The sequence below is a fragment of the Hyaena hyaena genome, unplaced genomic scaffold (assembly GCF_003009895.1).
Source record: "Hyaena hyaena isolate Hyena2069 unplaced genomic scaffold, ASM300989v1 scaffold_291, whole genome shotgun sequence".
Taxonomy (NCBI): domain Eukaryota; kingdom Metazoa; phylum Chordata; class Mammalia; order Carnivora; family Hyaenidae; genus Hyaena; species Hyaena hyaena.
Genome location: NW_024080921.1, coordinates 831,895 through 854,625, shown reverse-complemented (window position 1 = coordinate 854,625; position 22,731 = coordinate 831,895). Strand labels below are relative to the sequence as shown.

The window sequence follows — 22,731 nt, the reverse complement described above, 5'->3', positions numbered from 1 at the left end:
ATAGCCTTGATGTCTGGAAGTGCAGCTACTATCTTGTGATTGTGAGGTGACAAAATAAGGATAACAAGATGATGGAACAAAAAGAATGAATTTGGGACATAATGTCACAGTGGAGGCACTACATCAGACCTGAAGAGACTCTTTGTGAATATTTCATATGAGACTAATATATCCGTACTTGTTTAAGAAAAGTAGAGTTTTCTGCTACTTGCAGCCATATATAATCCCAACTCATGGAGGGAGAAACCATGTGTTTATACGATGTAGCTCTCCCAAATGTATTGTCTTTGCCAGACCTGTCCTCATTCTCCTTAAAGTCTCAATTTTAAAAATTCAAAAGCAAAGAAACAATCTCTTTAACATGTTTCTGTCTCATAAAATGATGCCACATAGTTTATCCAAATGGAGAAGGGCTATATGAGGTACAAGGAATTGCAGGGTGGGGGGCGCATCTTGATAAATATTATAAATGTATATCTTACCATAGTTATAAGTACACAGAAACACACCCAAATTAGGCCAAGGCAGAAAGAGAGTTTATTGGAAAGAGATCCATATCTCATGGATCTATGAATAGGATATGTGGCTGAACCTCATTATGGACTAGAACCAGGAACTGGAAAGCTATTATGAATCAGTGCAATTTTTCTCCCTTTCCTCCTTGCAAACATTTTCTCTTATGGTCTGCTTGATTCTTCACTCTTGGCATTGGCTTTTTCTGCTCCTCTGTGCACAAAGAAGAAATTAGTCACTTCATTTACAATTTATAAAAATTGAGCAGATAAAAATGGATAAAAATTAACTGAGAAAGCATATCACAAAATAAGAAAGTGATAAGCCAAATGAAGCAGTAATGTGAGACTGAGCGAGAAAAAACAAGGAATTGTTTTTTTTCCCCCCAGAGCTTATTTAATTAAATGTATTTTGTTGGTAATATCTAATCCTTGCAATAATTATTTGAGATTGTTGTGTGATGCTTAAAGATAAAAAATTAAAGGTCAAATTAGAATAATTGTATAACACATTCTCTTCAGATAAGCAAAAAAAAAAAGACATTAACATCAACTTTAGAAAATATTATGGAGAATATGTGAGAGTAGACGAACCTACAACCTAAAGGATCCTTTTGCTGGGTCTGGATTTTTGTATTAGCTTTCCCATTTACAGCGATTTCCTTCGCTTTCATACATTTTGGGTGTAAGAATATTTCATTCCTCATACTAAAATAAATTACACCTTCTTCTTCAAGCCTGTCTTACTTCCTTCTTGAGAGAAGCTTGCTTCATGAGACCTGCTTTCTGACTTAGCGAAACTTTTCCAAGCCTAACAGAGTACCCGGCTTCTCTTTCAGGAAACTGTCAGCAACACAGCAAGTAAACATGAACACGGACTATTATTGTACATAATATAAGGGGAAGAAAGGTAAAACAGTGGGAATCATTAAGTTACCATATTTTGCGCGGTGAGAAAACCTGGAGTCATTTTCAAGTTTTACCATTTCCTACTTCTTTTCAGTCGGGTCAAGTCTCATTTTTTACTACCAAAGAGAACACACTGCTATTAGAGTCTCCTATCTATCCGCTACAAGACTTCTGTGAAGACCAAATAGAGAGGTAATGTGAAAACACTGCACAAACATTTGGTTAAACGCTGTAAATGTTTGTACCTGGCTACGAAATGTTCGCATTAACAAACTGGGTTCCTGTGCTGAAGAAATTCATAGGCTGTTAGTTGCTAGGGAGAGGAAGCCAAGCGTTACTACGTGACGTCATCACTCCACGCCGGCCGCGACGGTTTCCGGGTTGCGCTTAAAGCAGCGTTCCGTGCTATGGGGTCGTGGCAGCGTTTGCTTCGTCTTGGTGGGGTGTCGCTTCGGGGTGGCGGTGGGACCAATGTCTCACTTGGGGGAAGCCGAGTGTTGGTTTGTCGGCGTCAGGTCCGTGATGCTGCAGGACAGGGGGAAGCGGGAGGGACGGAGATGCTAGGGTGGCAGGGCTGGGGTGCCTGGCATAGCCTCTTGCTGAGGACCCTCCTAAGACCTTAACGGGCCCCCGCTGACTCGGTGACAAACTGAAACCCCAGCTGGTTGAACGTTACCACTTTACAAGCAGTCCCCCAGTAGGATAGGCCGAGGCGAGACGGGATATGCAACAGATGCTTAAAACAGGGATGTGTGGCTCGTACATTGTTTTCTGTGTTGACTTACTTAGAAAATAGGTTAAGGAAAAGAAAACTCCTGGAGTATTAACTCTGCACGAAGCATTTTATTAACTTTCCATTTTTTAGGTCTACATAGCCTGGCAGATAAATTTCAACTTGAACAGTATCTTTCTACCATTGTCAATACCAATAGGTATCATGAAAAACCTAACTAATGGAGATCAGAATTAGCCTAGAAAAGAAATTCCTCTTACAAACTCCAAATTTATACTTTAACAGAGTGATAATGAAGGTGGCTAATTTTAAAACTATTTATTTATTTATTATTTATTTATTTATTTATTTATTTTTAAAGTATTCTGGCGCTGACAATGAGACCCTAAAACAAAGAAGAAGGCAAATCCTGTCCCGAGGACTTCCAAAGCAGAAACCAATACAAGGTGTAAAGCAAGTTATAGTTGTGGCTTCTGGAAAAGGTGGAGTTGGAAAATCTACTACAGCAGGTATTATAGGATATTATGATCTCGATTAGGAATTTATGCCAACTGGTGAATGCACAGCTTTAAAACTACAGTTTTGATTTTTAAGGAGTTATTTGTGAAATTCATAATAGCTGATTCCCTAGTTTCAGGAGTTGGTAGTGATTAGGACCTTAGATGTGTAGTTAGAAAAAAACTAGATGCATAGGCACGAGTTTGACTTATTTGAGGAAAACGTGGTCAGATTGCCCACCAGATTGCCCAGAGAGAGAAATTGCCACTGTAAAGTGGCAATGCTGATAATCTTTTTCATAGGGTGCCTATGTAAATTAAATAAGCTAACCCCTTTGCCCAGAGTCTCCTAAGTAGTAGGTTCTCAATATTTGGTTGCTGTTATTGCGTTTTAAACATTTGTTAACTTTAATACTAAATTGTTTTGGTTAGTTGATATTTATTTCCAGTCTATCAGTGTTTGTATAGCTATACAGTTGCAGTGAGAATTTTTACATTATTGTGACCATTTTTCTTTTAACAATAATATCATAGAATCAATGACCTAATATTTGGAAATGCTTGGAAAGGTTTAACATTGTTTTAGTTATTTAAAATATATAATCTTTTAATATGTCTTTTATATTAATAATACTAGAGCAGAGATTTGTTTTTGGTGGCTCTTTTTATTTGTAGATTTCATCATGACTGAAGTGCTGCTTTCAGAATCCATGGAAGTACCACCAGAAATAAAAGAGTTACCATCCAAGACTAATAGCCAGATATTCTTAGAGTTTTTCAAAATAAAATTTTTATTGCTAAAAAGATTATTCCAGTGTAACGTAAAAGGGTAATAACTTTCCTTCCAATCCTGCACAACAGAGGTGACTTGTATTGTTAATTTGGAGTCATAAAATGTTCTTTATCTTGTTGCCTTATATTTAATTTGCAGTCATTTCAGTAGGAATGGCTGCTAGGTCAGGTTTTATCCAACCTATCTTTTTGTAGATGATTTTTTTTTTTCTTTTTTCTCTCTGTTGTTGCTGTTGTTTTGTTTTGTTTTTGAGAGAGAGGAGAGAAAGCACCCATGCATGTGCCTACAAAAGTGGAGTACTTACAGTGGGAGAGAGAATCTCCAGTTGGCTCCTTGCCCAGCTTGGAGCCAGTTTCCAGGCTCAGTCTTAGGACTGTGACATTATGACCCGAGCTGAAATCAAGAGTCAGATGCTTAACTGACTGAGCGACCTAGGAGCCCCATTTTTTGCAGATGATTTTTAGAAAATGATTGTCCTTACTATAGTTTATTTGTTGATTTTGGTATAGTCCGAGACAGGCAAGACCTTTTAAATGTTGTATTTTTTTTCAGACTATTTAAATTGAGTGACATATGTACCTTAAAATTCTGTTCCATTGGAATCAATGACATTTTGAAATAAGGGCTCGTACAGAGTTCTGTGACTATTACTGGAGATCTTGTCTTCACTTAAAACCATATTTAGTAATTTCCCAGTATAGCAGTTTTATAGTTATACAACCAGCTACATATCCAACTAGATAGTGTTATTAGTTCAATTTTTTCTCACTTTTACCTGAAGTTAATTGTGGAAGAGTTTTTCGGATATTTTGAAGAAACTAAAATTTACTAAGTATTATAGTAATAATAGGCCTCTAATATATTACTATTTGATAGATACTGTATTATTATTAAAAATGATTAATGATTGTTCCTAATTAATTAATGTTATAATTTTCATATTTTTACGTTCTTTTCTAAGGACCTGCAATCCATCTATTTAATGTTTCATTTTTTAAATTTAGAAGCTTTTAGTCTTTGGTTCTAGCATCTACTTCTTCCTGTTTTTTGAAAATTCAGAATACATTTATTTGTTTTCAGTAATGTGAATCCTTTTGCATCTCTGTGGTTAAAGATGGAAGGTATTTTCATGATATCACTAAGGTTTTTGAGTTTTATGCAATATAATTTGTTGGGTCTGTAGGCTTGTACTTGCTTAAAACACGGTTTTTGTTTTTGGGTAGCAGATCATCTGTTCCCATGGAATGGGACAGCATTTTTGTTTTTTAAGTTGGCTCCACACCCAGCGTGGAGCCCAACATGGGGCTTGAACTCACAACTGTGAGATCAAGACTTGAGCTAAGATCAAGAGTTGGACCCTTAACCAACTGAGACACCCAGACACCCCTGTGACAGCATTTAAATAGGAAAATAAATGAGAAAATATGCAGTTGTGACACATAGTAGGTGTTTCCGTGAATGCCCTTTCCTTGCTTTTTTTGTTTTGTTATCATTATATCATCCCTCCCAAAGAGCTGGCCTTTACTTTTTGCTAACAGCTCTATCTGCATACTTAAACCTTAGAAATAAGGCTAAACTCTGTATAACTCTGTTGGTATTCTATTTCTTTCCGTTATATATATTCTTGTCCCAAACTATCTCAAAATTCTTTCCATTTGAACATGTATGCCTGAGATATTTTTGATTAGAATGATGACATATGATTAATACAGATATTCTCTGTGGTTCCATTATGTGAATGGGAGGAGACCCTAACACTGAGATGAATTATTCTCTAAAAATTTCTGCTTAATAGTTAATGTTTAATATGTGATGTATCTCAAATTCAGAATCATTTTGTAATTTATAAAAATTAGTCTCTTTTGTCTTGTTTACTTTCTGTATTCTTGTGTCTTTGTTTTTTACAAGTATAGGAGATCTATTAAAAATTTATCATGTTTTGGTTATTACCTTGAAAATATTAAAAGTCAAACTGAATTTTAGTAGAAGGAAAGTTACTAAATTTAATTACGTTTTTGTTTCTTACAGTGAACCTTGCACTTGCACTAGCAGCGAATGATTCGGTAGGTGTGTATTAATACAAATATTAATTGATTAAAATGTTTTTTAGGGAAATGATAAAGAATATACTAATATTTTTCATTTTACTCTGTCAGAGGCTGTAGTGTAGCCATAATCACTTGTGTTCCTTGAATGAACTGAAAAGTCTGCCATAGGTACTGATAACATTTAATAATGATGAAAATGGAAGGGGTCAAGGAATTGAGGCAGCCTCCAGAAGGTAGAAAAGGCAAGGATATGGATTCTTCCTTAGAGCTTCCAAAAGATGTGATTCTGCCAATACCTCAATTTTAGCTCATTGAAATCTATTTTGGACTTATGTGATAATTTCTCACAGTAGAAGTAGGAAATAAATATGGACAGGAAGTCCATTTTCTTAGTTCTTACATCTCCAAAGATGTCTTTATTTTGCCTTCGTATTTGGTAGTTTTACTAGATGTAGAATTCCAGGTTCAAAATAATTGCATCTCTGAAGCTTATAAACAAGATTCCTTTTTCTTCTTACATGCTAATAAAATCTCTGATGCTCATATGATTCATACTGCTTTGTAACAACCTGTGTTTTACCCCCTCAAAGCTTTTAGAGTTTTCTTTATGTCTTTTAAGTTTAGGAATGTTATAAATATGTGTCTGGTTTTTGGCTTTAAAATTTTTTACCTGCTTGGAAGTTAGCCAAGCAGTATCAAGGTTTGAGTCTTTTTCAGCTTAGGGAAATTTCTTCCTTGATTACTTTAAGTGGTATGTTGGTTCTTTCTTCAGATACCTATTAGATAGGTATTAACTCTTTATGCTTGTTAGTTTTTCTTTCATAGTCTCCATTTCTTTGTCTTTTGTTTGCTTTATGTTTTGGAAGATGTCTTAGACTATTTTCCACACTGCTTTGTTGGGTTTTAGTTGTTATTTAGCCCTTCTGAGTTTTATTTTTAAATTCAGAAATTGTATTTTTTCCAGTTTTCCAAGTCTCTTTCTTATTTTACACATACTGGAAAAACAGTGGCTGTATCATCCATTTGAATCTCTCTGAGGATGCTAATTAGAATTAATAAAAACTGTTCCTTTTAGTGATCTCTATTTACTTAGCATGGTGGTTCTTATAATGTGGTCCTCAGACCAGTAGAATCAGCATCACCTGAGAAATTGTTAGACATACAAAATCTTGAGCCTACCTGAAACTTAACTGAATTAGAAACCATGAGGGTAGAGTCCCACAATCTGTGTGTGTGTGTGTGTGTGTGTGTGTATGTGTTTCTATACATCATATTTTTAAATTTAATTTAATTTTTTATGAAGTCTTTTTGACAGTGTTATATTAGCTAGAATCTGTGTTTTAACCAGCCATCTGTATGATTTTGAGGCATGCTCATCTTTGACAATCCTGGATCTAGAGTTTGTGAAAACTCTTATCTGCTAGTGTCACCGTCTTTGTTTTCTTTTTAAAGTGTTTTATTTATTTTTGAAAGAGAACAGGCTGGGGGAGGGGCAGAGAGAGAAGAGGACAGAGGATTCGAAGCGGGCTCTGCACTGACAGCAGTAAGCCTGATGTCATGCTCGAACTCAGCAACCTAGAGATCATGACCTTAATCATGACCTGAAGTCAAACGCTCAACCAACTGAGCCGCCCAGGTGCCCCTCCCTTTTTGTTTTCTAGTGTGATTATGTTTTTTATTTAGTTTTAAACTATTTTTTCTCTTGTTTCAATGGGAATTTGAAGAGTTAGGCAACCTTATTGCAATAAGAGACAATAGTACATTTTAAAAAATAATTTTTATTAGGGCATATAGTTTCCCTGAAGAAACCTCATCTTCTTTAAAGAAGGATGAAATGGAAAGATTCAGTGGATGGGAGGTAGATAAATTTGTAGGTGTGGGAATCTTTTTGATTATCACGTTAGCCAAAGCTTTAAGTCTTAAGTCATTGTGAAACAATTATGGAATATGAGAGCAAAGGATGAAAAGAATAAAGAAGGGTTGATTCCTTCATGTTAAATATTGTCAATCTTGATGAGATGGTAGCTCAGAAGTTTTTTTGTTGTTGTTTCCTTCTGTTTCTGTGTGGTTTTTCTTTCAGGGAGCAAGGATGGGGGCAGATCCATCTTTAATGCCTTTTATGTATGACAGGGAAATTGGTAACAGGAAAGGAAAAGCAATAGTACTTTACCTGGCTCATTTCTTTAGAGGCCTTTAATATCCTTAAGTGTTTTTAAACATGTTTGTAAAATCTTCCTTTTATTGTCTGTGATCCTGATGAAGTTGTTCTTCATTTCTTGATTTTTTTTTTTTTTTTTTTTTTTTTTAGCAAAGTTACTGTTTTTGATTAGGGACTAGCATGTTTGTGACCTGCCAAAGTGACCCGCCAAGAGGGACAGCCTGAATATAGAAAAGAAAAGCTTTATCTGTTCTATATGATTTAAATGCATCTGGCATAGTTTTGTTCTGTGTATTTCCCAACTTAAGATTTTATTGGCTTATCGTTTATGTATTTATTTTGAGAAAAAGAAAGCACACATTCAGGCTGTGTGCTCATGCACCAGCAGGGGAAGGAAAGAGAGAGAGGGAGAGAGAGAGACTTGCAAGCAGGCTCTGCACTGACAGTGCGGCTCAAACTCGTGAACCATGAGATCATGACCTGAGCAGAAGTCAAGAGTTGGATGCTTAACTGACTGAGCGACCCAGGCACCCTCCAACTTAAGATTTTATTAATATTACACTTGCTTAGATGACACTTTTTGGTCCTTAGGGAAACCCAAGTTTCCTCCCAGCTTTTTTGCTTGCCTGAGTTGATATAGATGGCCAGGGTATATCACTTTATGGGGTTAAAAACTCCAATAAGGATGGTGTTTTTAGAGCCTCTCTAATGATTCACTCCTAAGGAGTCTTAATTCAGTGGAGCTTGTCCACAGGATTGTATTGTGTTGTTTTTATTTTTTATTTTTTTTATTTTTATTTTTTTTAATATTTTAAAAATTTATTTCTAGGAGAGAGAGAGAGAGACAGCGTGAGCAGGGGAGGGTCAGAGAGAGAGGGAGATACAGACTCTGAAATTGGCTCCAGGCTCTGAGCTGGCAGTCAGCACAGAGCCCGATGCGAGGCTCGAACCCACGAACCGTGAGACCATGACCCAAGCGAAAGTCGGACGCTCAACCGACTAAGCGACCCAGGCGCCCCTGTGTTGTTTTTAAATGAGGTCTCTGATTTGCTTTTCTTTGTTTAAGACCTTGCTCTTTGTTTCTTTCTTTCTTTCCTTCTTTTCAATGTTTATTTATTTATTTTGAGAGGGAGTGGGGGAGGGCATGAGTGGGAGAGAGGTAGAGAGAGAGAGACAGAGACAGAGACAGAGACAGAGACAGAGACAGACAGAAACAGAAACAGAGAATCCTATGCAGGCTGTGCTGTTAGCACAGAGCCCCATGCAGGGCTTGAACTCTTGAACCATGAGATCATGACGTGACCCGAAATCAAGAGTCAGCTTAACTGACTGAGCTACTCAGGCACCCCTCTTACTTCCTTTCTTTTCCATGGGTTGGTGCTTGCTTTTTTTTCAGCATTGAAGTGGGAAGATCCAGAAAAGGGAAACGGGTCCATGAAGCTATTCATTTTACTTTTCATGTTGACTTTACCAATCTCTAACTAGATTTCGTAAACACCAGGGGTGTATGTAAGATAGTCCAGTGGGATATGGGAAGGAAATTTTTCTCTTCCGTTTGTATTAAATTTTAACTTTTAAAATTTGTTTTTTGTGTATACTTTAGAATTTATACTGTATTTGTATATATAATATATATGGCAGCTCTAATGTAATTTATAAACAAATATATTAACATATTAGGGATGTATGCTCAGACATTTTTTACTTTTTGGAGTGCATGATCAGAATAGTTCTGATGTCACTAGCCTAGGCAAAAGGAATTTTTGGGTTGGATCATCCGTCCAGTTTAAAAAAAGACTACTTTGTAGATTGAGGTAAAGGCCTTACAGGAATGGGGTATGGATTTTCTCTTTTCCTAGTCTTTTGTACTTTCCTTTGGGAATGTAGAAGGTAGTATTGCAGAGCAGAGTTTGGGATCATGTGTGCCACATATATAAATTTTGCATCCAATGATTTGTTGGAGCTGGCTCATGCTTGTTTGAGAGTGCTGATTGTTAAATTTTCAGGTATTTGGGAACTAGTTGATATCATTTCATTACCTTGAAATAGGCCACAGTGCGTATTTAAACCATGGAAGTAAACAAATATCGAAAGTCAGACACCGCATCCCACCCCACACTGAGCCACTTAATTAAACATTTACTGGCACACCACTGATTATACATATTGACAATCATATGTTTTTATTTTTATTTTTTCTATATTAACCATATTATGGATATCATTTTTCTACAATATATATTTAATAAATAATGAGAAGAGCACTCCTGGGAGAAAGAAACATAAAGACTACCAGAAGCCACTGATATGCTCTCTAAGATATCTAACTCACTTCAGTTCATTTTAGTCCAAAACACAGTTTAAGTGCCTATAACACTCATTGCCAGACACCCTGGGAATATAAAGAAAAATAAATGTGTTGGGGGAGTTCACAGCCAGTCAAGGCTGCATTCACAAAATAGTGTTGTGTGTGTGTGTGTGTGTGTATGTATTTATATAAGTGTGTATATATTTCTGTATACCTGTTGTGTGTGTATTTTGATGGTATATAGATGAATTAGGTTCAAATAATAGTTTCTACTGTGAGTGTTAATTAAGACAACATTTAAGGCTTATTGTGCTTCATAACAGAGTAGACACATTGTATACTTTTATAGGTTTTATAATCTAGTGAAGACAAAAGGAAGATAAATGCCTTAAAATCAGGAGCTGTATTCAAGGTCAAATACAGTAGTGTATCTGTCCAGAATGAGTAGCTTTTATTCCAGAGAAAAGCAACCTTTTTTTTCCCCATAGAGCATTTTCATGAACATAATTGTATTTGATTCTCACAGAAACCTGTAATTTAGTGCCAAAATATTTATCAGTTTTATAGTCTTTATTGATTCTGTCCGATCCTTGCCACATTTCATCAGCCAGCAAATATCTGTTTCAGTCTCTGCAGTATTTTTTAAGATGTATTTTTCTGTTGCCACTATTTCTACCCTAACTAAGGCTCACATTACTATTTAGCTCGTTTATTCATTTATACTTAAAACAGTTATTGAGTGCCTACTCCATCCCAAGAACTTTGTTTGGAAGATACAGAAATGAACGAGACACACAGTCCATGCCTTTGAAGAACTCATGGACTGTTAGACCACTGCAGTGATCAAATACATTACCTACTCATGGTCAGATTTTTTCAGACATAATACCTGATTACTCTTACTGAAGCGCTATTGGAATTACATCACTCCCCTGCTCATCGTCACTGCTGAATGCCTTTTATTGGCATTCAAGATCCTCAGTGATCTGGCTTTCATCTTTCTTTGTGTGTTTGTCTTTAGCTCTTCTAAGTGGTCCTTCTGCTCTAGTTTTAACCAATCTAGGTTACTTGAAGGGCCAATTTGGGCTTGGATATGCTATGTTCTTGCTCGCTTACGGCCTTTCTTGTACCTTACTACAGGAGTGTTCTTTTCACCTTTCTTCAATTTTACATGTCCTATCTTCTGGGCTGCCATTTATGGCTATCCTGGTTTATATCCTGCATGAGGGTGCTTGTCCAGGGAGGTTGTGTGATGACAGAAATTCAAGGGGCGCCTGGGTGGCTTAGTCGGTTGGGCGTCCGACTTTCGCTTAGGTCATGATCTCGCGGTTCGTGGGTTCGGGCCCCGCGTCGGGCTCTGTGCTGACTGCCAGCTCAGAGCCTGGAGCCTGTTTCAGTCTGTGACTCCCTCTCTCTCTGACTCTCCCCTGCTCGCACTGTCTCTCTCTCTCCTAGAAATAAATAAAAATACTTAAAAAAAAAAAAAAAAAAAAGAAATTCAAACTACTTGTTTCTTGTGTAATTGTGGGCTGCAGTATTTTTTATGTTTTGTTTATTATTTTTTTAAGTAAGCTCTAGACCCAATGTGGGGCTTGAACTCACGATTTCAATATCAAGTATAGTATATGCTGTACCTATTGAGCCAGCCAGGCACGCCTGCAGGCTGCATTCTAATTCACACAGAGGTACTACTGTCTGAGCCAGCTTTGCCCTGAGGGGCAGCTTAATGACGTGCTCCCTGAATTCCTTTCTTTTTCCATCTTGGGAAATCCAGTAGCACTATTTATGATGGTGATGATGCAGCAACCATTCTGGTAATTTTTATAATAATAAATGACACAACTAACATTCATTGAGTGTTTATTATATGTCAAGCACTATTCCTCATGACATGGTTCTTAACTCATTTATGTTTCATAGCATGAAAGTTGGGTAAATACAGTGAAAGAAAACTCTAAGTAACAGCAGGAGAAATCTCAATACAGGCAGGCATTGGTTCATCTTGAGCAAAGAATAAGAATAGATATGGGAATAGATACTATTATGCTCCCTATTGTAGATAAGGAAGTAGTAGTACCTGGAGGCTGTGTTGCCTCAGGTCACTCAGGAAGTAAATAGCAGAGTCAAGATTTGAATGCCAACCTAGATCCTGTGCTCTTAACTTCCTAGCTCAATTCTAATCTCAGCTAGATTCTTATGATTAAAGACTATGTTGTTTTTATCCTTGGCTACCCTTAGCAGCTAGCACAGTGCTTTTATGACTTAGGAAATATACAGTAAATGTTTACCGCATGGATGAACTGAGTACCTAGAATGGTTTTACAGTATATTAAATGCAAAGTTTTGTTTTGTTTTCTTTGGTTTTTTGAGAAGTGGTGTGAGATGAGAGGACTTTTTGTGGCTTAGTTAGCTATACACTGTTCTTTTCCTGATTCTTAGAAGATGGTGCATTCTATGATTCTGCTTAGCCCTCTTCTCATTTTGTACTCTTTATCTGCTAATCTCAATTCTCCCTCTGTCCCACTTAGTACCCATGTGTCCTTGATTCCAAATGTATCACCAGCCCAGATTTCTCTCCTGGGTCCCAGACCTGCCTGTCTAGTTGTCTCTGAAGACATCTACTGGAATGCTTGACAGACATTCAAGCTCAGCATGTGTGAAACCAAACTCTTTTTTCCTATAACCAACTTTGTCCTGTGGGGTCATTTGGTTCCTGCCCACCTTCAAATTAGTCACCTGTACCTGCTGCTTCTACCCCTTAAATTTCTCTAGACTCTGTCCTCTCATTTTAGTCCTTAATTTGCTGCCTTACTCAGACTCTTACTGTGGATCTTCTGTGAGGTGATCCATGCTCTCTGTTTTCTCTGCTATGATGTTTTGAGGAAAGAACTAACACTTTCCATATTATTTTAAGAGTTTGTTTATTTATCTCCTATGCTAGTCTGTGAACCTTTTAGGGGCAATGATTTTGGTTTTACTCCTCTTTTTTTTTTTTAATCTTCAGTGCCTAGTCCAGTGATGGTGTATAATAGGTTCTTGGTAAATGTTCATAATGACAGTGGAACATATTAAATGAAGAGTAATTGTGAATATATATACACATATATATTTCATTTCTATGGCAAATTCTAAGCGTTGAATAAGTTGTTTATAATATGTTCATTGCTAAGTGATGCCTTTTTCCCCCTGAACAAATGAAATAATTAAAACTTAAATGAGTTAATATATGTGAAGAGCTTAGCTCACTGGCTGACACACAGTAAGTTCTAAATCACTTTTTAGTATGTGTAGCTAAATAAAAGCTTTCTGTAAGAAATATTTCAGAATAAAAGTTAATATACATTTTCCTTATTTGACTATTTCTGTGAACTTTTCTCTTATTTTCCATTGCTAGAATGAATCATTAATTAGAATTTTAATTGAACTTAAACATGGAAAATGAAGCAGTATTATCTTCAAAGAGTTCTTTTTTTCATATCTCAAAATACTTTCTTCCCGTGACTCCTTAACGTCTTTACAGATGCACTTCTCCTTTTCACAAATTATCATGAGTGTTTCTCTAAATGTAATTAAGATTATCTTAAGCTTTTGGAGTTCTGTGATCATGTTAGGAAAAATTAGGAAGTTTTAGTTCAAGATTGAAGTTTTGGTTTTTGAAACTTTGAATGATCTTGGAACATAGTATGTACCACCATTTAAAACACTGTGATTTTCTTCATTAATCGTTATGTGTATAGCAGTTACTAGTCTGGCTTGTTGATGTCATACAAAACAGGTCTTGATTCTGGCTCTACCTCTTGGAAACTGTATGACTTTAGCCTGTACCTCTCTCTCTCTCTCTCTCTCCCTCTCCCTCTCCCTCTCCCTCCTTCCCTCTCTCCCCCTCTCCCTCTCTCTTAATGTTTATTTATTTTGAGAGAGATAGAGATAGTGCAAGCATGGGAGGGGCAGAGAGAGAGGGAATGAGAGAATCTTAAGCAGGTTATGAACTGTCAGCACAGAGCTCAACATGGGGCTAGATGTCATGAACTGTGAGATCATGTCCTGAGCTGAAACCAAGAGTTGGATGCTTAACTGACTGAGCCACCCAAGCACCCCACCTGTACTTCCTCTTAAGGTTGTAAGGATTAAAGGAGATAATGTTTATAAAGCACTAAGCACAGAGCCTGGCACATAATAAATGCTAATATGAGGTATTCTTATTAGCTGTTATAATATTCCACATGCCAGCCTAGACATGTTATTATAATCTGGAATATTAGATATGATTTGAATTTGGATTAAATATGGATGAAACTGTGTTTCTCATCATTACATATGTGAAATCCTGACGTATACTACTTAGTTCAAGTTCATAATGTTTGGGCTCATCTTTTTTTTAATGCTAGTGTTGCACTATATTAAGTTGACTTATTTTTCATGTTTTTTTAAGTGGTAATTTTGTATATGCAACAGATACATTTCTTATAAAATATTTTATTTCAATATTATGGTTAGCTGTTTTGGAGGAAGAGTACACTGTTAGTGTTTAAAGTATAATTATTTTAAAGGTTGAGGGAAATTGGGCAAGAGATTCAGAAGGACACTTGCAAAATGATTATTTTTTGCTTCTTTTCTTCATTTCAGAGGTAATTCTTGGATAGATGTGTCTTTTATAAGTGCATTTGAATTCATGAATTTGGACATTTACCAAGAATAAAGAGACTCAGAAAATATATTTGCAATTAGAGAAAAAAGTCTTTACTAAAAGTAAGAATTTATTTTAGGATAAAAAATAGAAATATTCATAGCAATTGATTACTTTTCTTGCAAATATTTGATAATTATGACAGCTACACTATTCATACATACGTATGTGGGGGATTATCACTTTATAATCACTGGAAAGAATGAATAGATTTCTGATGAATTTTTCTTATTCCTTCATATATAGGTTTGCTTATTCATTTATCAACCATTTATTGAAGGCTTGTCATTTCTTAGGGGCTCTGCTGAGCATGGGAATGCAAAATTGAAAAAACCCTGCCTCTCTCCTCATCTTAGTTAATCTACTACCTGAGTGACTGGGTGAGTGTCATTTCCATTCAGAGCAGGGATCACTGTATGACTTGCTGATTCTTGACTCCAGTCTTCTTCCTTTTTCATTTACCACAGATAGCTTTTCCCACTCTCAAGCCTTCTATCCCATTCTAGTTACTTTAGTCCTACTATGTGGTCTTGCCTCCTAATCCACATGAATAATGGACTTTTCATTGGTAACATAGTTACTATTTTCTTCCACCATTAAGTGCATCTTTATACAGTCATCATGATCTCTTGTTTCCTCCTGTCTCAGAGAAAGAGATATCAGACCTTATACCTCTATTTGGACTCTGTCCTTCATTTCCTGCCTTGTACCAGTTTGATTCATAAATTCCTTTTGGTTATCTTTAGTCTTTCTTTACTAATTCCTTCCTCTTGGTCTATAGATCTACTCATGTTACTCATACACACTGAAAAATATAAATGTGTTTATTTGTTAGGTGAGTGGATAAAACAGCAGATTTTCTTTACCTGTTTCTCCCAAGCTTCTGCCCTCTTTTTCTTTTCCCATTACAGCCATACTCATACGGGAAAGAGTAGTCTACACTGGCTGTGTCAGTTTACCCAATTTTTATTTATTTCTCAGCTTCTGTAATTTGACCTCTTATCACCATACTATTGAATTTCCTCTCCTAGTTACCAACTGTCTGCCAAGTATATTTGTTCCCTTTCTCTCAATTCTACTTGGTTTTCTACTGCATTGGATACTGCTGACCACAGGTGCTTACACCTTAGACAATATTTGTTTGGCTTTTACAGCATCATTTTGTCTGAATTCTTCTCTCTTTTTCTGACCTTTTCAGTTTCCTCTCTGACTTTTCATGTTAATCCATTTCTATACCTTCTTATTCTCTCTCTCATATATACATGTCTTCCCTTTATTTTCATATACTACTTCTTCAGTGTCTCTTTTTTAAAATCCTTATTTTCATTAGTTTACTCAACATCTCCATTTGGTATTCTACAGATATGTCAGATTTAAATGATTGACATGGAACTGCCATGATTTTCTTTCTTTCCAAACTTCTGTTCCTGTATTTCTTAATAATTCACTTACATGTTACCATCACCCATTTCAGTTATCTATTGCTGTGTAACAAAGTACCGTAAAATTTGTGATATAAAGCAATACCCATTAGGTTCACAGATTTGGTGAAATAGGAGTTCAGACAGAATATAGCAGGGATGGCTTGTCTCTGTTCTACAGTGTTTGAAGCGTCACCAGAGAAGACTCAAATGGCTAGAGACTGGAATTGTCTGGAAGCCCTTCACACACATGCTTAATACTTGGATGGCAATTATTTGAGGGCTAAGCTCAGCTGGGATCATTGATTTTTGGGGCGTTTTCATGGCTTTTCCAAATGTTATATGAACTTCCTTACTGCATGGTGACCTCAGTGGAGCAAGTTGATTTCTTACATAGTGGCTCAGGGCTCTAAAGAGTTAGTGACCCAGTGAATAAGAAGGAAGCTGTATGGCCTTCTTTGACCTAAGAGAAGAAAGAGGGTAGTTAGCCTAGATTCTGGATTGAAGTACTCTTATGCATTCCCAGATTCATGAGGAGGAGACATAGACCTAACTTCATGATGGGAGGGGTATCAAAAAATATGTGTCCGTGTTTAAAACTACCATACCAGATCTCCTGGTATCCTATTTAGAAACCTTGATATCATCCTTGTCTTTCATTTCTCCATTCCCACTCTGCTTTTGTATATCAGTCACTAAGTGCTGACCTTTTTTCCATTATCATTAACCTTGGTAAGAATTCTTTCACCTTTCACTGATGAGTTTTCTAAAAACTCTTATTTGATCTACATAATCTCTACCACCTTGAATTAAATAATAATTCCTCATATTGATTGTTGAATAGTTCTTCCTACATACACGTGTCTGTCTAAATTGCTTGGCTTAGTTCTTAATGGTTGGCTGTACCTAAATTTCCTCTCTGCACTTGACTTTTTGCATCAACTGGGCCTTGGCAGTTCTTCAAAGTCTTCTTTGCCTTCCTTGCCCAGCTGCTTTCATCCTTCAGGTCTCATGTTGGCATTTCCTATATGAAGTCTTCCTAGTGGCTTCAAATAATGTCATTTCCTCCTGTATTGGTTCATATGTTTATCTCCTGCCATTAGAGTTGATCATAGCTTCCATGAGGTCAGGGACTGCATCTTAAATCATCTGCCACTATTGTGTGGCCTATCATTATATACTTGGTAAATGCTTGCCAGGTGATTGAAAACAGGTTACACTTTGGTAGAATTCTCCAACGGTTTTAGTTCCTGGGCTTTATTATATTTAAAACATATACAACAAATTCTGAAAAACTTCTATTTGAAATATTATTCTTGTGTGCCAGAAAATTTGGGAAATGGGCAAATATTAGATTTAAAACAAGCTTTGATACGATCGAAGGCCGTGAGAATAAAGTTGAAATTAGAACAGTATTGTTTTCAGTTGTGGCATTTTAAAGCTTTAATTTTGGCCTTGAAATATTTCATGTTGCAGATTTTGTCCCAGCCTATTTCCTTTGGCCAGGAACATGTGATAGTTCACTTTTGGCAGTTGCACTGTGTGAAAGGGCCAGGGTCAGCACTGCTGGGCAGAAATGGGTCACTGAGTGTTCAGATGAAAGGGGAAGACTTTTAAAGAGTCTTTATTTATTGTTGGTGTAAAAAGACAAAATAATTATAAACTTGAACCTCTCACCATGTTCGTGCTTCCTCCTTTGCCTCTCAAATGCTTTGCCAAATTAACCACATCAACCAATTTTATAGAAAATGGATTACTGTTTTAAATTGTTGTTTAGCTATTATTCTTAAGCTTCTTCAGAAAGTCTTTCTCCTCTCTTCTCTTATCTTCCAAAAGAACATAAGCCTCCTTTGTACTTTCATAAAAATATTAAGTGGTCACTTAAAGAAATCAGGCAGCATGTTTTACTTCAGTGATTGATAAAGTGCAACTGCTTGTTTTTCTGAGTTGGAAGGAAGAACTCTAGCTTACTGTTGCTTTAAATGATGATTTTATTACTGTCAGGACAGATAGCAAGCTAGGGTTTTCTAAGAGCAATAAATGACAAGTTGGTTTATGCCTGTGGCTCTTAAACAATGTAACATTCTTAAATTAAGGTAGGAACATACTCAGGTAGTCTTTAAAGGCAGTCTGGATCCTCTGCATGGAGATAGGGTTGCTCTCTGTTTATATTTTTCCTGAATAGAATAAGAAACACAAATTTTCTCCAAACTCTGGAATAGGCTTTGGTCTGAAATACGTACTAGAATGTTATCTGGAGTGTGATGGGGCTTTTTGCCCGTCACCATGGAAACTGATCAAGGCTCTATCTAGTGCTATCCTTTGGGCTCTTTGGGCTTCCTTAAATAAAAGATGACCTAACATATCTAATCCTATTCTTCACATATGTATTTTCTTTAAAAATTATTAAAAATACAGTTTAAGGGAGAAGAGGATATCTGTATCATATCCTCTTAGGCTATTTAAAACATTCTATGCAGTTAAAGAGTATTCTGGCCAAGAAACATGAATGAAAATTTTCATTTTGGATGGGCGTATTCCTATTGGTTTGTGATTTTATCGGTTGGTCTTTGTGCTTATATATGCAACAGAATAACAAATGCTAAATTTCCATTTATCTGCTTAGTGATGGAGAGGAATCAGTCATAGAATTTAAGGCACAATTCATTGTTTTTATCATACCATTGCCAGATGAAATGTGATTTAAGTGATGGCTTCAGAGACAGACAAGTTAAAGGCATCTGTGAACAATTAAGATAATTAAGTGTTCAGGTATTATAGATATCCAGTAGCCCATCTTCTGAAATGACCAGTCTTTATAAAGTTAGGGAAGGTTTTATATTTACAGTAATGTTTAAAGTTTGAACCTCAGTGGTCTCTCCTATTTCCTTAGTGGAGAATTGGTGGAAAGAAGGGGAAGGTCTGAGCAGCATTTATCAGAGGAGTTGCCTGGTGCTGATTGAAGAGTCTTTTTTTAAAAGCAAAACAAAACCAAGCAAAATGTTTTAATTAAAAGCAGGCTGCATGCTGTCAGCACAGAGCCTGACGCTGGGTTCGATCTCATGAACCATGAGATTATGACCTGAGTTGAAATCAAGAGTTGGTCACTTGACTGACCGTTAAGTGCCACCCAGACACCCCTTTAATTAGTTAATTTAAAAAATTGAGGTAAAATCCACATTGACTAAGAGTTTTGTGTTATGAGACACACTGATAGCATTGTTTCAGTTTCAAGGGTTTGTTCCATTTTAAAGGGGTGACTCTGATTGAAAAGGCAAAATAGGAAATTGCGTGATTGTGGGTTCTTCTTGGTTATTTCAAATAACATGATTTCCTTTAATGTCTAATAGCGTCTCTTTGTATGAAATGAAAGTGAAGGATATAATACTTGGTGCTTCTACAAATAGATACTTTCATTCATTTGCTTAGGTATTTACCGAATACTTACTATTTGCTAGGCACTTTCCTGGGTCCTGGAGAAATAGTGGTCAAAAACTCTTAAGTTTCTGTTTTTAAGGAGTTTATAGTCTAGTGCAAGAGATATAATAAACATATAGGTTAGGTAGTAATAAGTTATGAAAAAATCATAAAACAGTATAAGGGGATAGTGATGGAAGGTGCTATTTTATTTTTTTATTTTATTTTTTTTTGAGAGACAGAGATTGAGGGAGTGAGCAGGGGTGGAGGGATAGAGGAAAAGAGAGAGAGGGTGGAGGGAGAGAGGAAAAGAGAGGAGAGGGGAGGAGGGAGAGAGAGAATCTCTGCTCTGGGCGTGGAGCTTGATATGGAGCTCAGTCTCACAACTGTGAGATTATGACCTGAGCTGAAATCAGGAGTTGGCTGGCTGCTTAACTGACTGAGCTATCCAGATGCCCCAGAAGGTGCTGTTTCAGATAGGGTTGTAGGAAGGGGCTCTCTGAAGACCTTGAACTGAGAGCTAAAAGAATTAAGAAATTGGTCCAAAGGAAAAGCAAAAGCCCTGAGGTTGACTCAACTTGGCTTATTTTAAAGAACATCAGGAAAGTCAATGTGACTAGAGTGGACCCATGGAGAGGTAGGCAGGAACATGTTAAAGCCTTAAGAACTATGATGGAAGTTTTTGACTTTTTTTTCCTGAGTATGATCTGGGCAGTGACATGATTTAATTTATTCCTTAATATTAAGGATGTGGCTGAATTATAGACATAGATTCAAGGGAAGAAGAACAGAAGCAGGGAGACTTGGCTAATATCTAAGTACAGGAGTTTAAGCTAAAGATGATAGCTTGGACTGTGATTTACCTTGGTGGTAGAGGTGTAGTTATAAGTATTTACCTTCTAAAAAATACTTTGTGGGCACCTGGGTAGCTCACTCAGTTAAACATCTGACTTTAGCTCAGATCATGATCTCACCATTTGTGGGTTTCAGCCCTTCATTGGGCTTTGTGCTGACAGCTCAGAGCCTGGAGCCTAGTTCAGATTCTCTCTCTCTCTCTCTCTCTCTCTCTCTCTCTCTCTCTCTCTCTGCCTGTCTCTATCTCTCACTATCTCTCTCTCTTCCTCTCTTTGACTCTTTCTGTCTCTCCCCTGCTCATGTTCTGTTCTCTCTTTCTCAAAAATAAATAAAAACATTTATAAAAATATTTTGAAGATAGAGACAGGAGGACTTGCTAATGAACTGGGTGTGGATGGTTAAGAAAATGATTTTTTTTTGTATAGTAAAATAATTTACATAATTTTCTATTTTAACCATTTTTATATGTATGGTTTAGTGGCATTAAGTGCATTCACCCTATTGTACAACTGTCACCATCTCCATCCCCAGGACGATTTCATCATCCCAAACTGCAATTCTGTATCCATTAAACATTAAAGCTTGATTTCCCTCATTCCCAGCCCATGGCAACCACCATTCTACTTTTATCCTCTATGAATTTGGTTGCTCTAGGTACCTCATATAAGTGGAATCATACGAAATTTGTGTTTTTTGTGTGCTTGTTTCAGTTAGCGTTGTTTTCAAGATTCATCCATGTTGTCGCATTTATCAAAATTTCATTTCCTTTGGGCTTTCTTGATTTTGGTTTAAGCAACTGTAAGAGAGTTTAAAAAGTTGACATTAAAAAAATGTTATAATTGCTGTAGCACATTGGCTTTAAGTGGTTGTCTGCTTGTTATTTTATTAGCCATTTCCCTTACTTTCTTTGTCTTAAAATAGTGGTAAGCTTTGATTTGTTAGGAGTTCTCTGAGGAATAAAAATAAAATTGTGTCAAGATGACTTAGGTACTGATGGGAATGGTTATTTTCAAGAACTGTATAGCATAGAAATTTTATTATGGTAGGAACAGTTGAAAATTAATAGATGCCAGTGATAATAGGATAGAGGGGGCTTGTTTATGAATGGAGCATTTTTGTGAGCAAGCACCAGCTGTGCACGACTAAGGGTGGCACTCATCCAGGGGAAGGACGTTTTGGGGAATTTTTTTTTTAAACAGCAGAGAGGCTTTTTAGTTAGACGACTGATCTCTTTTCTTTTCCAAAGGATTAAGTTTCAAAAGAAGGATCAGACCACTCTGGTGGGGTGAGGTGGTGTGGAGAACATAATTGGAATAAGAAGGATGTTTGCAACACACTGGGGTAGAACTTTCTCTAGACACCATGGTTCATAGGCATTTGACCAAGTACTTAAGAGCCAAATCTTAATACTACCTGTTTTTCTTCACTTAATGAGAATTGTTCAGCTTAATTAGCTCTCAGTTTTGTTCTGACAGTGGTCACACCACAGAGCTTGTGAATATCAATTCTTTTAAAAGAATTTTCCTCATTATAAATAATATGTGTTTTGAGCATCAAATCTTTGCAAAAATAGTCTGGTGGTAGAAATTGTTTTTATAATGGAGAAAAAAGAAATTTGATTTCATGTTACTAAAGGATGTTATAAGTAATCAAAAGAAAAAGGGAAATTTGAAAATATAGAGAGTCTATCAAATGTCATTTTTATAGGAGGAAATTGAAGTCAGGAAAGAACAAATTTGCTTGGAAACAAGCCCTATAAATGGAACTTGAGCTAACATCTGCCTTTGACAAAATCCCCTGCAAAGCTGCTACTTCTCCTTGTAGTCCTTGAGTTAGGACTCTGATATTTTCATATTTGCCATGGAAATGATTGTGATAATATAAATGATGTTTTATTTTTATACATGATTAGATATGGAATTTGGAAGCCAGCTGTTGTTTAAGTGGGTGTCTTATGAAACATTGCAGGGAACAGGACATAGGCAGTAGTAGATCAGAAGTGGCAGAAAGGGTATTGCTGAGGCTCATGGAGAAGGAGTGGGAGAGAGAACCTATCCTGGTGACTCTTGGTTTTGGTTTTGGCAGAGTTGAGTAGGTTAGCTAATTACATCACATGGCCTGTGGCTTTATGACTCAAGTTTGTGAAACTGGGAACACAAGGCATTCCTTTACAGTGTGTTTATTAACTATCTGCTGCATGTTTGACACTACGGTAGGAATTTTGGATAGAGTGGTGAATAAAGCAGTCTAGGTTGTTTATATACATTTGTGGTAAGTCTCGCAAAGAAGTACTGTTGTCAGGGGAGCGTTTAACAGGATACTGAACCTAATCTGAGAGTTGAGGGAAGTCTCCCCAGAGAGAATAATATTAATCATCTGCCTTCCTGCAACCA

General features: G+C 36.5%; 1 protein-coding gene and 1 long non-coding RNA gene across 2 annotated transcripts in view; one reads left to right on the top strand and one right to left on the bottom strand.

Annotated features, from left to right (window-relative positions):
* Positions 1–514: 514 nt before the first annotated feature.
* On the bottom strand, positions 515–1,761 carry LOC120241782. The gene is made up of 2 exons (XR_005530949.1): positions 1,667–1,761; positions 515–726 (listed from the first exon to the last, which is right to left on the bottom strand). It is a non-coding gene; the product is annotated as an uncharacterized LOC120241782 (long non-coding RNA).
* Positions 1,762–1,813: 52 nt separating this feature from the next.
* Positions 1,814–22,731, top strand: part of NUBPL (nucleotide binding protein like) — a 214,477-nt gene continuing 193,559 nt past the window's right edge. The window contains exons 1-3 of the mRNA XM_039247126.1: positions 1,814–1,936; positions 2,516–2,663; positions 5,473–5,507. Of these exons, the coding sequence (XP_039103057.1) occupies positions 1,829–1,936; positions 2,516–2,663; positions 5,473–5,507 (291 nt within the window). The 5' untranslated portion in view covers positions 1,814–1,828. The remainder of the gene's footprint in view (positions 1,937–2,515; positions 2,664–5,472; positions 5,508–22,731) is intronic.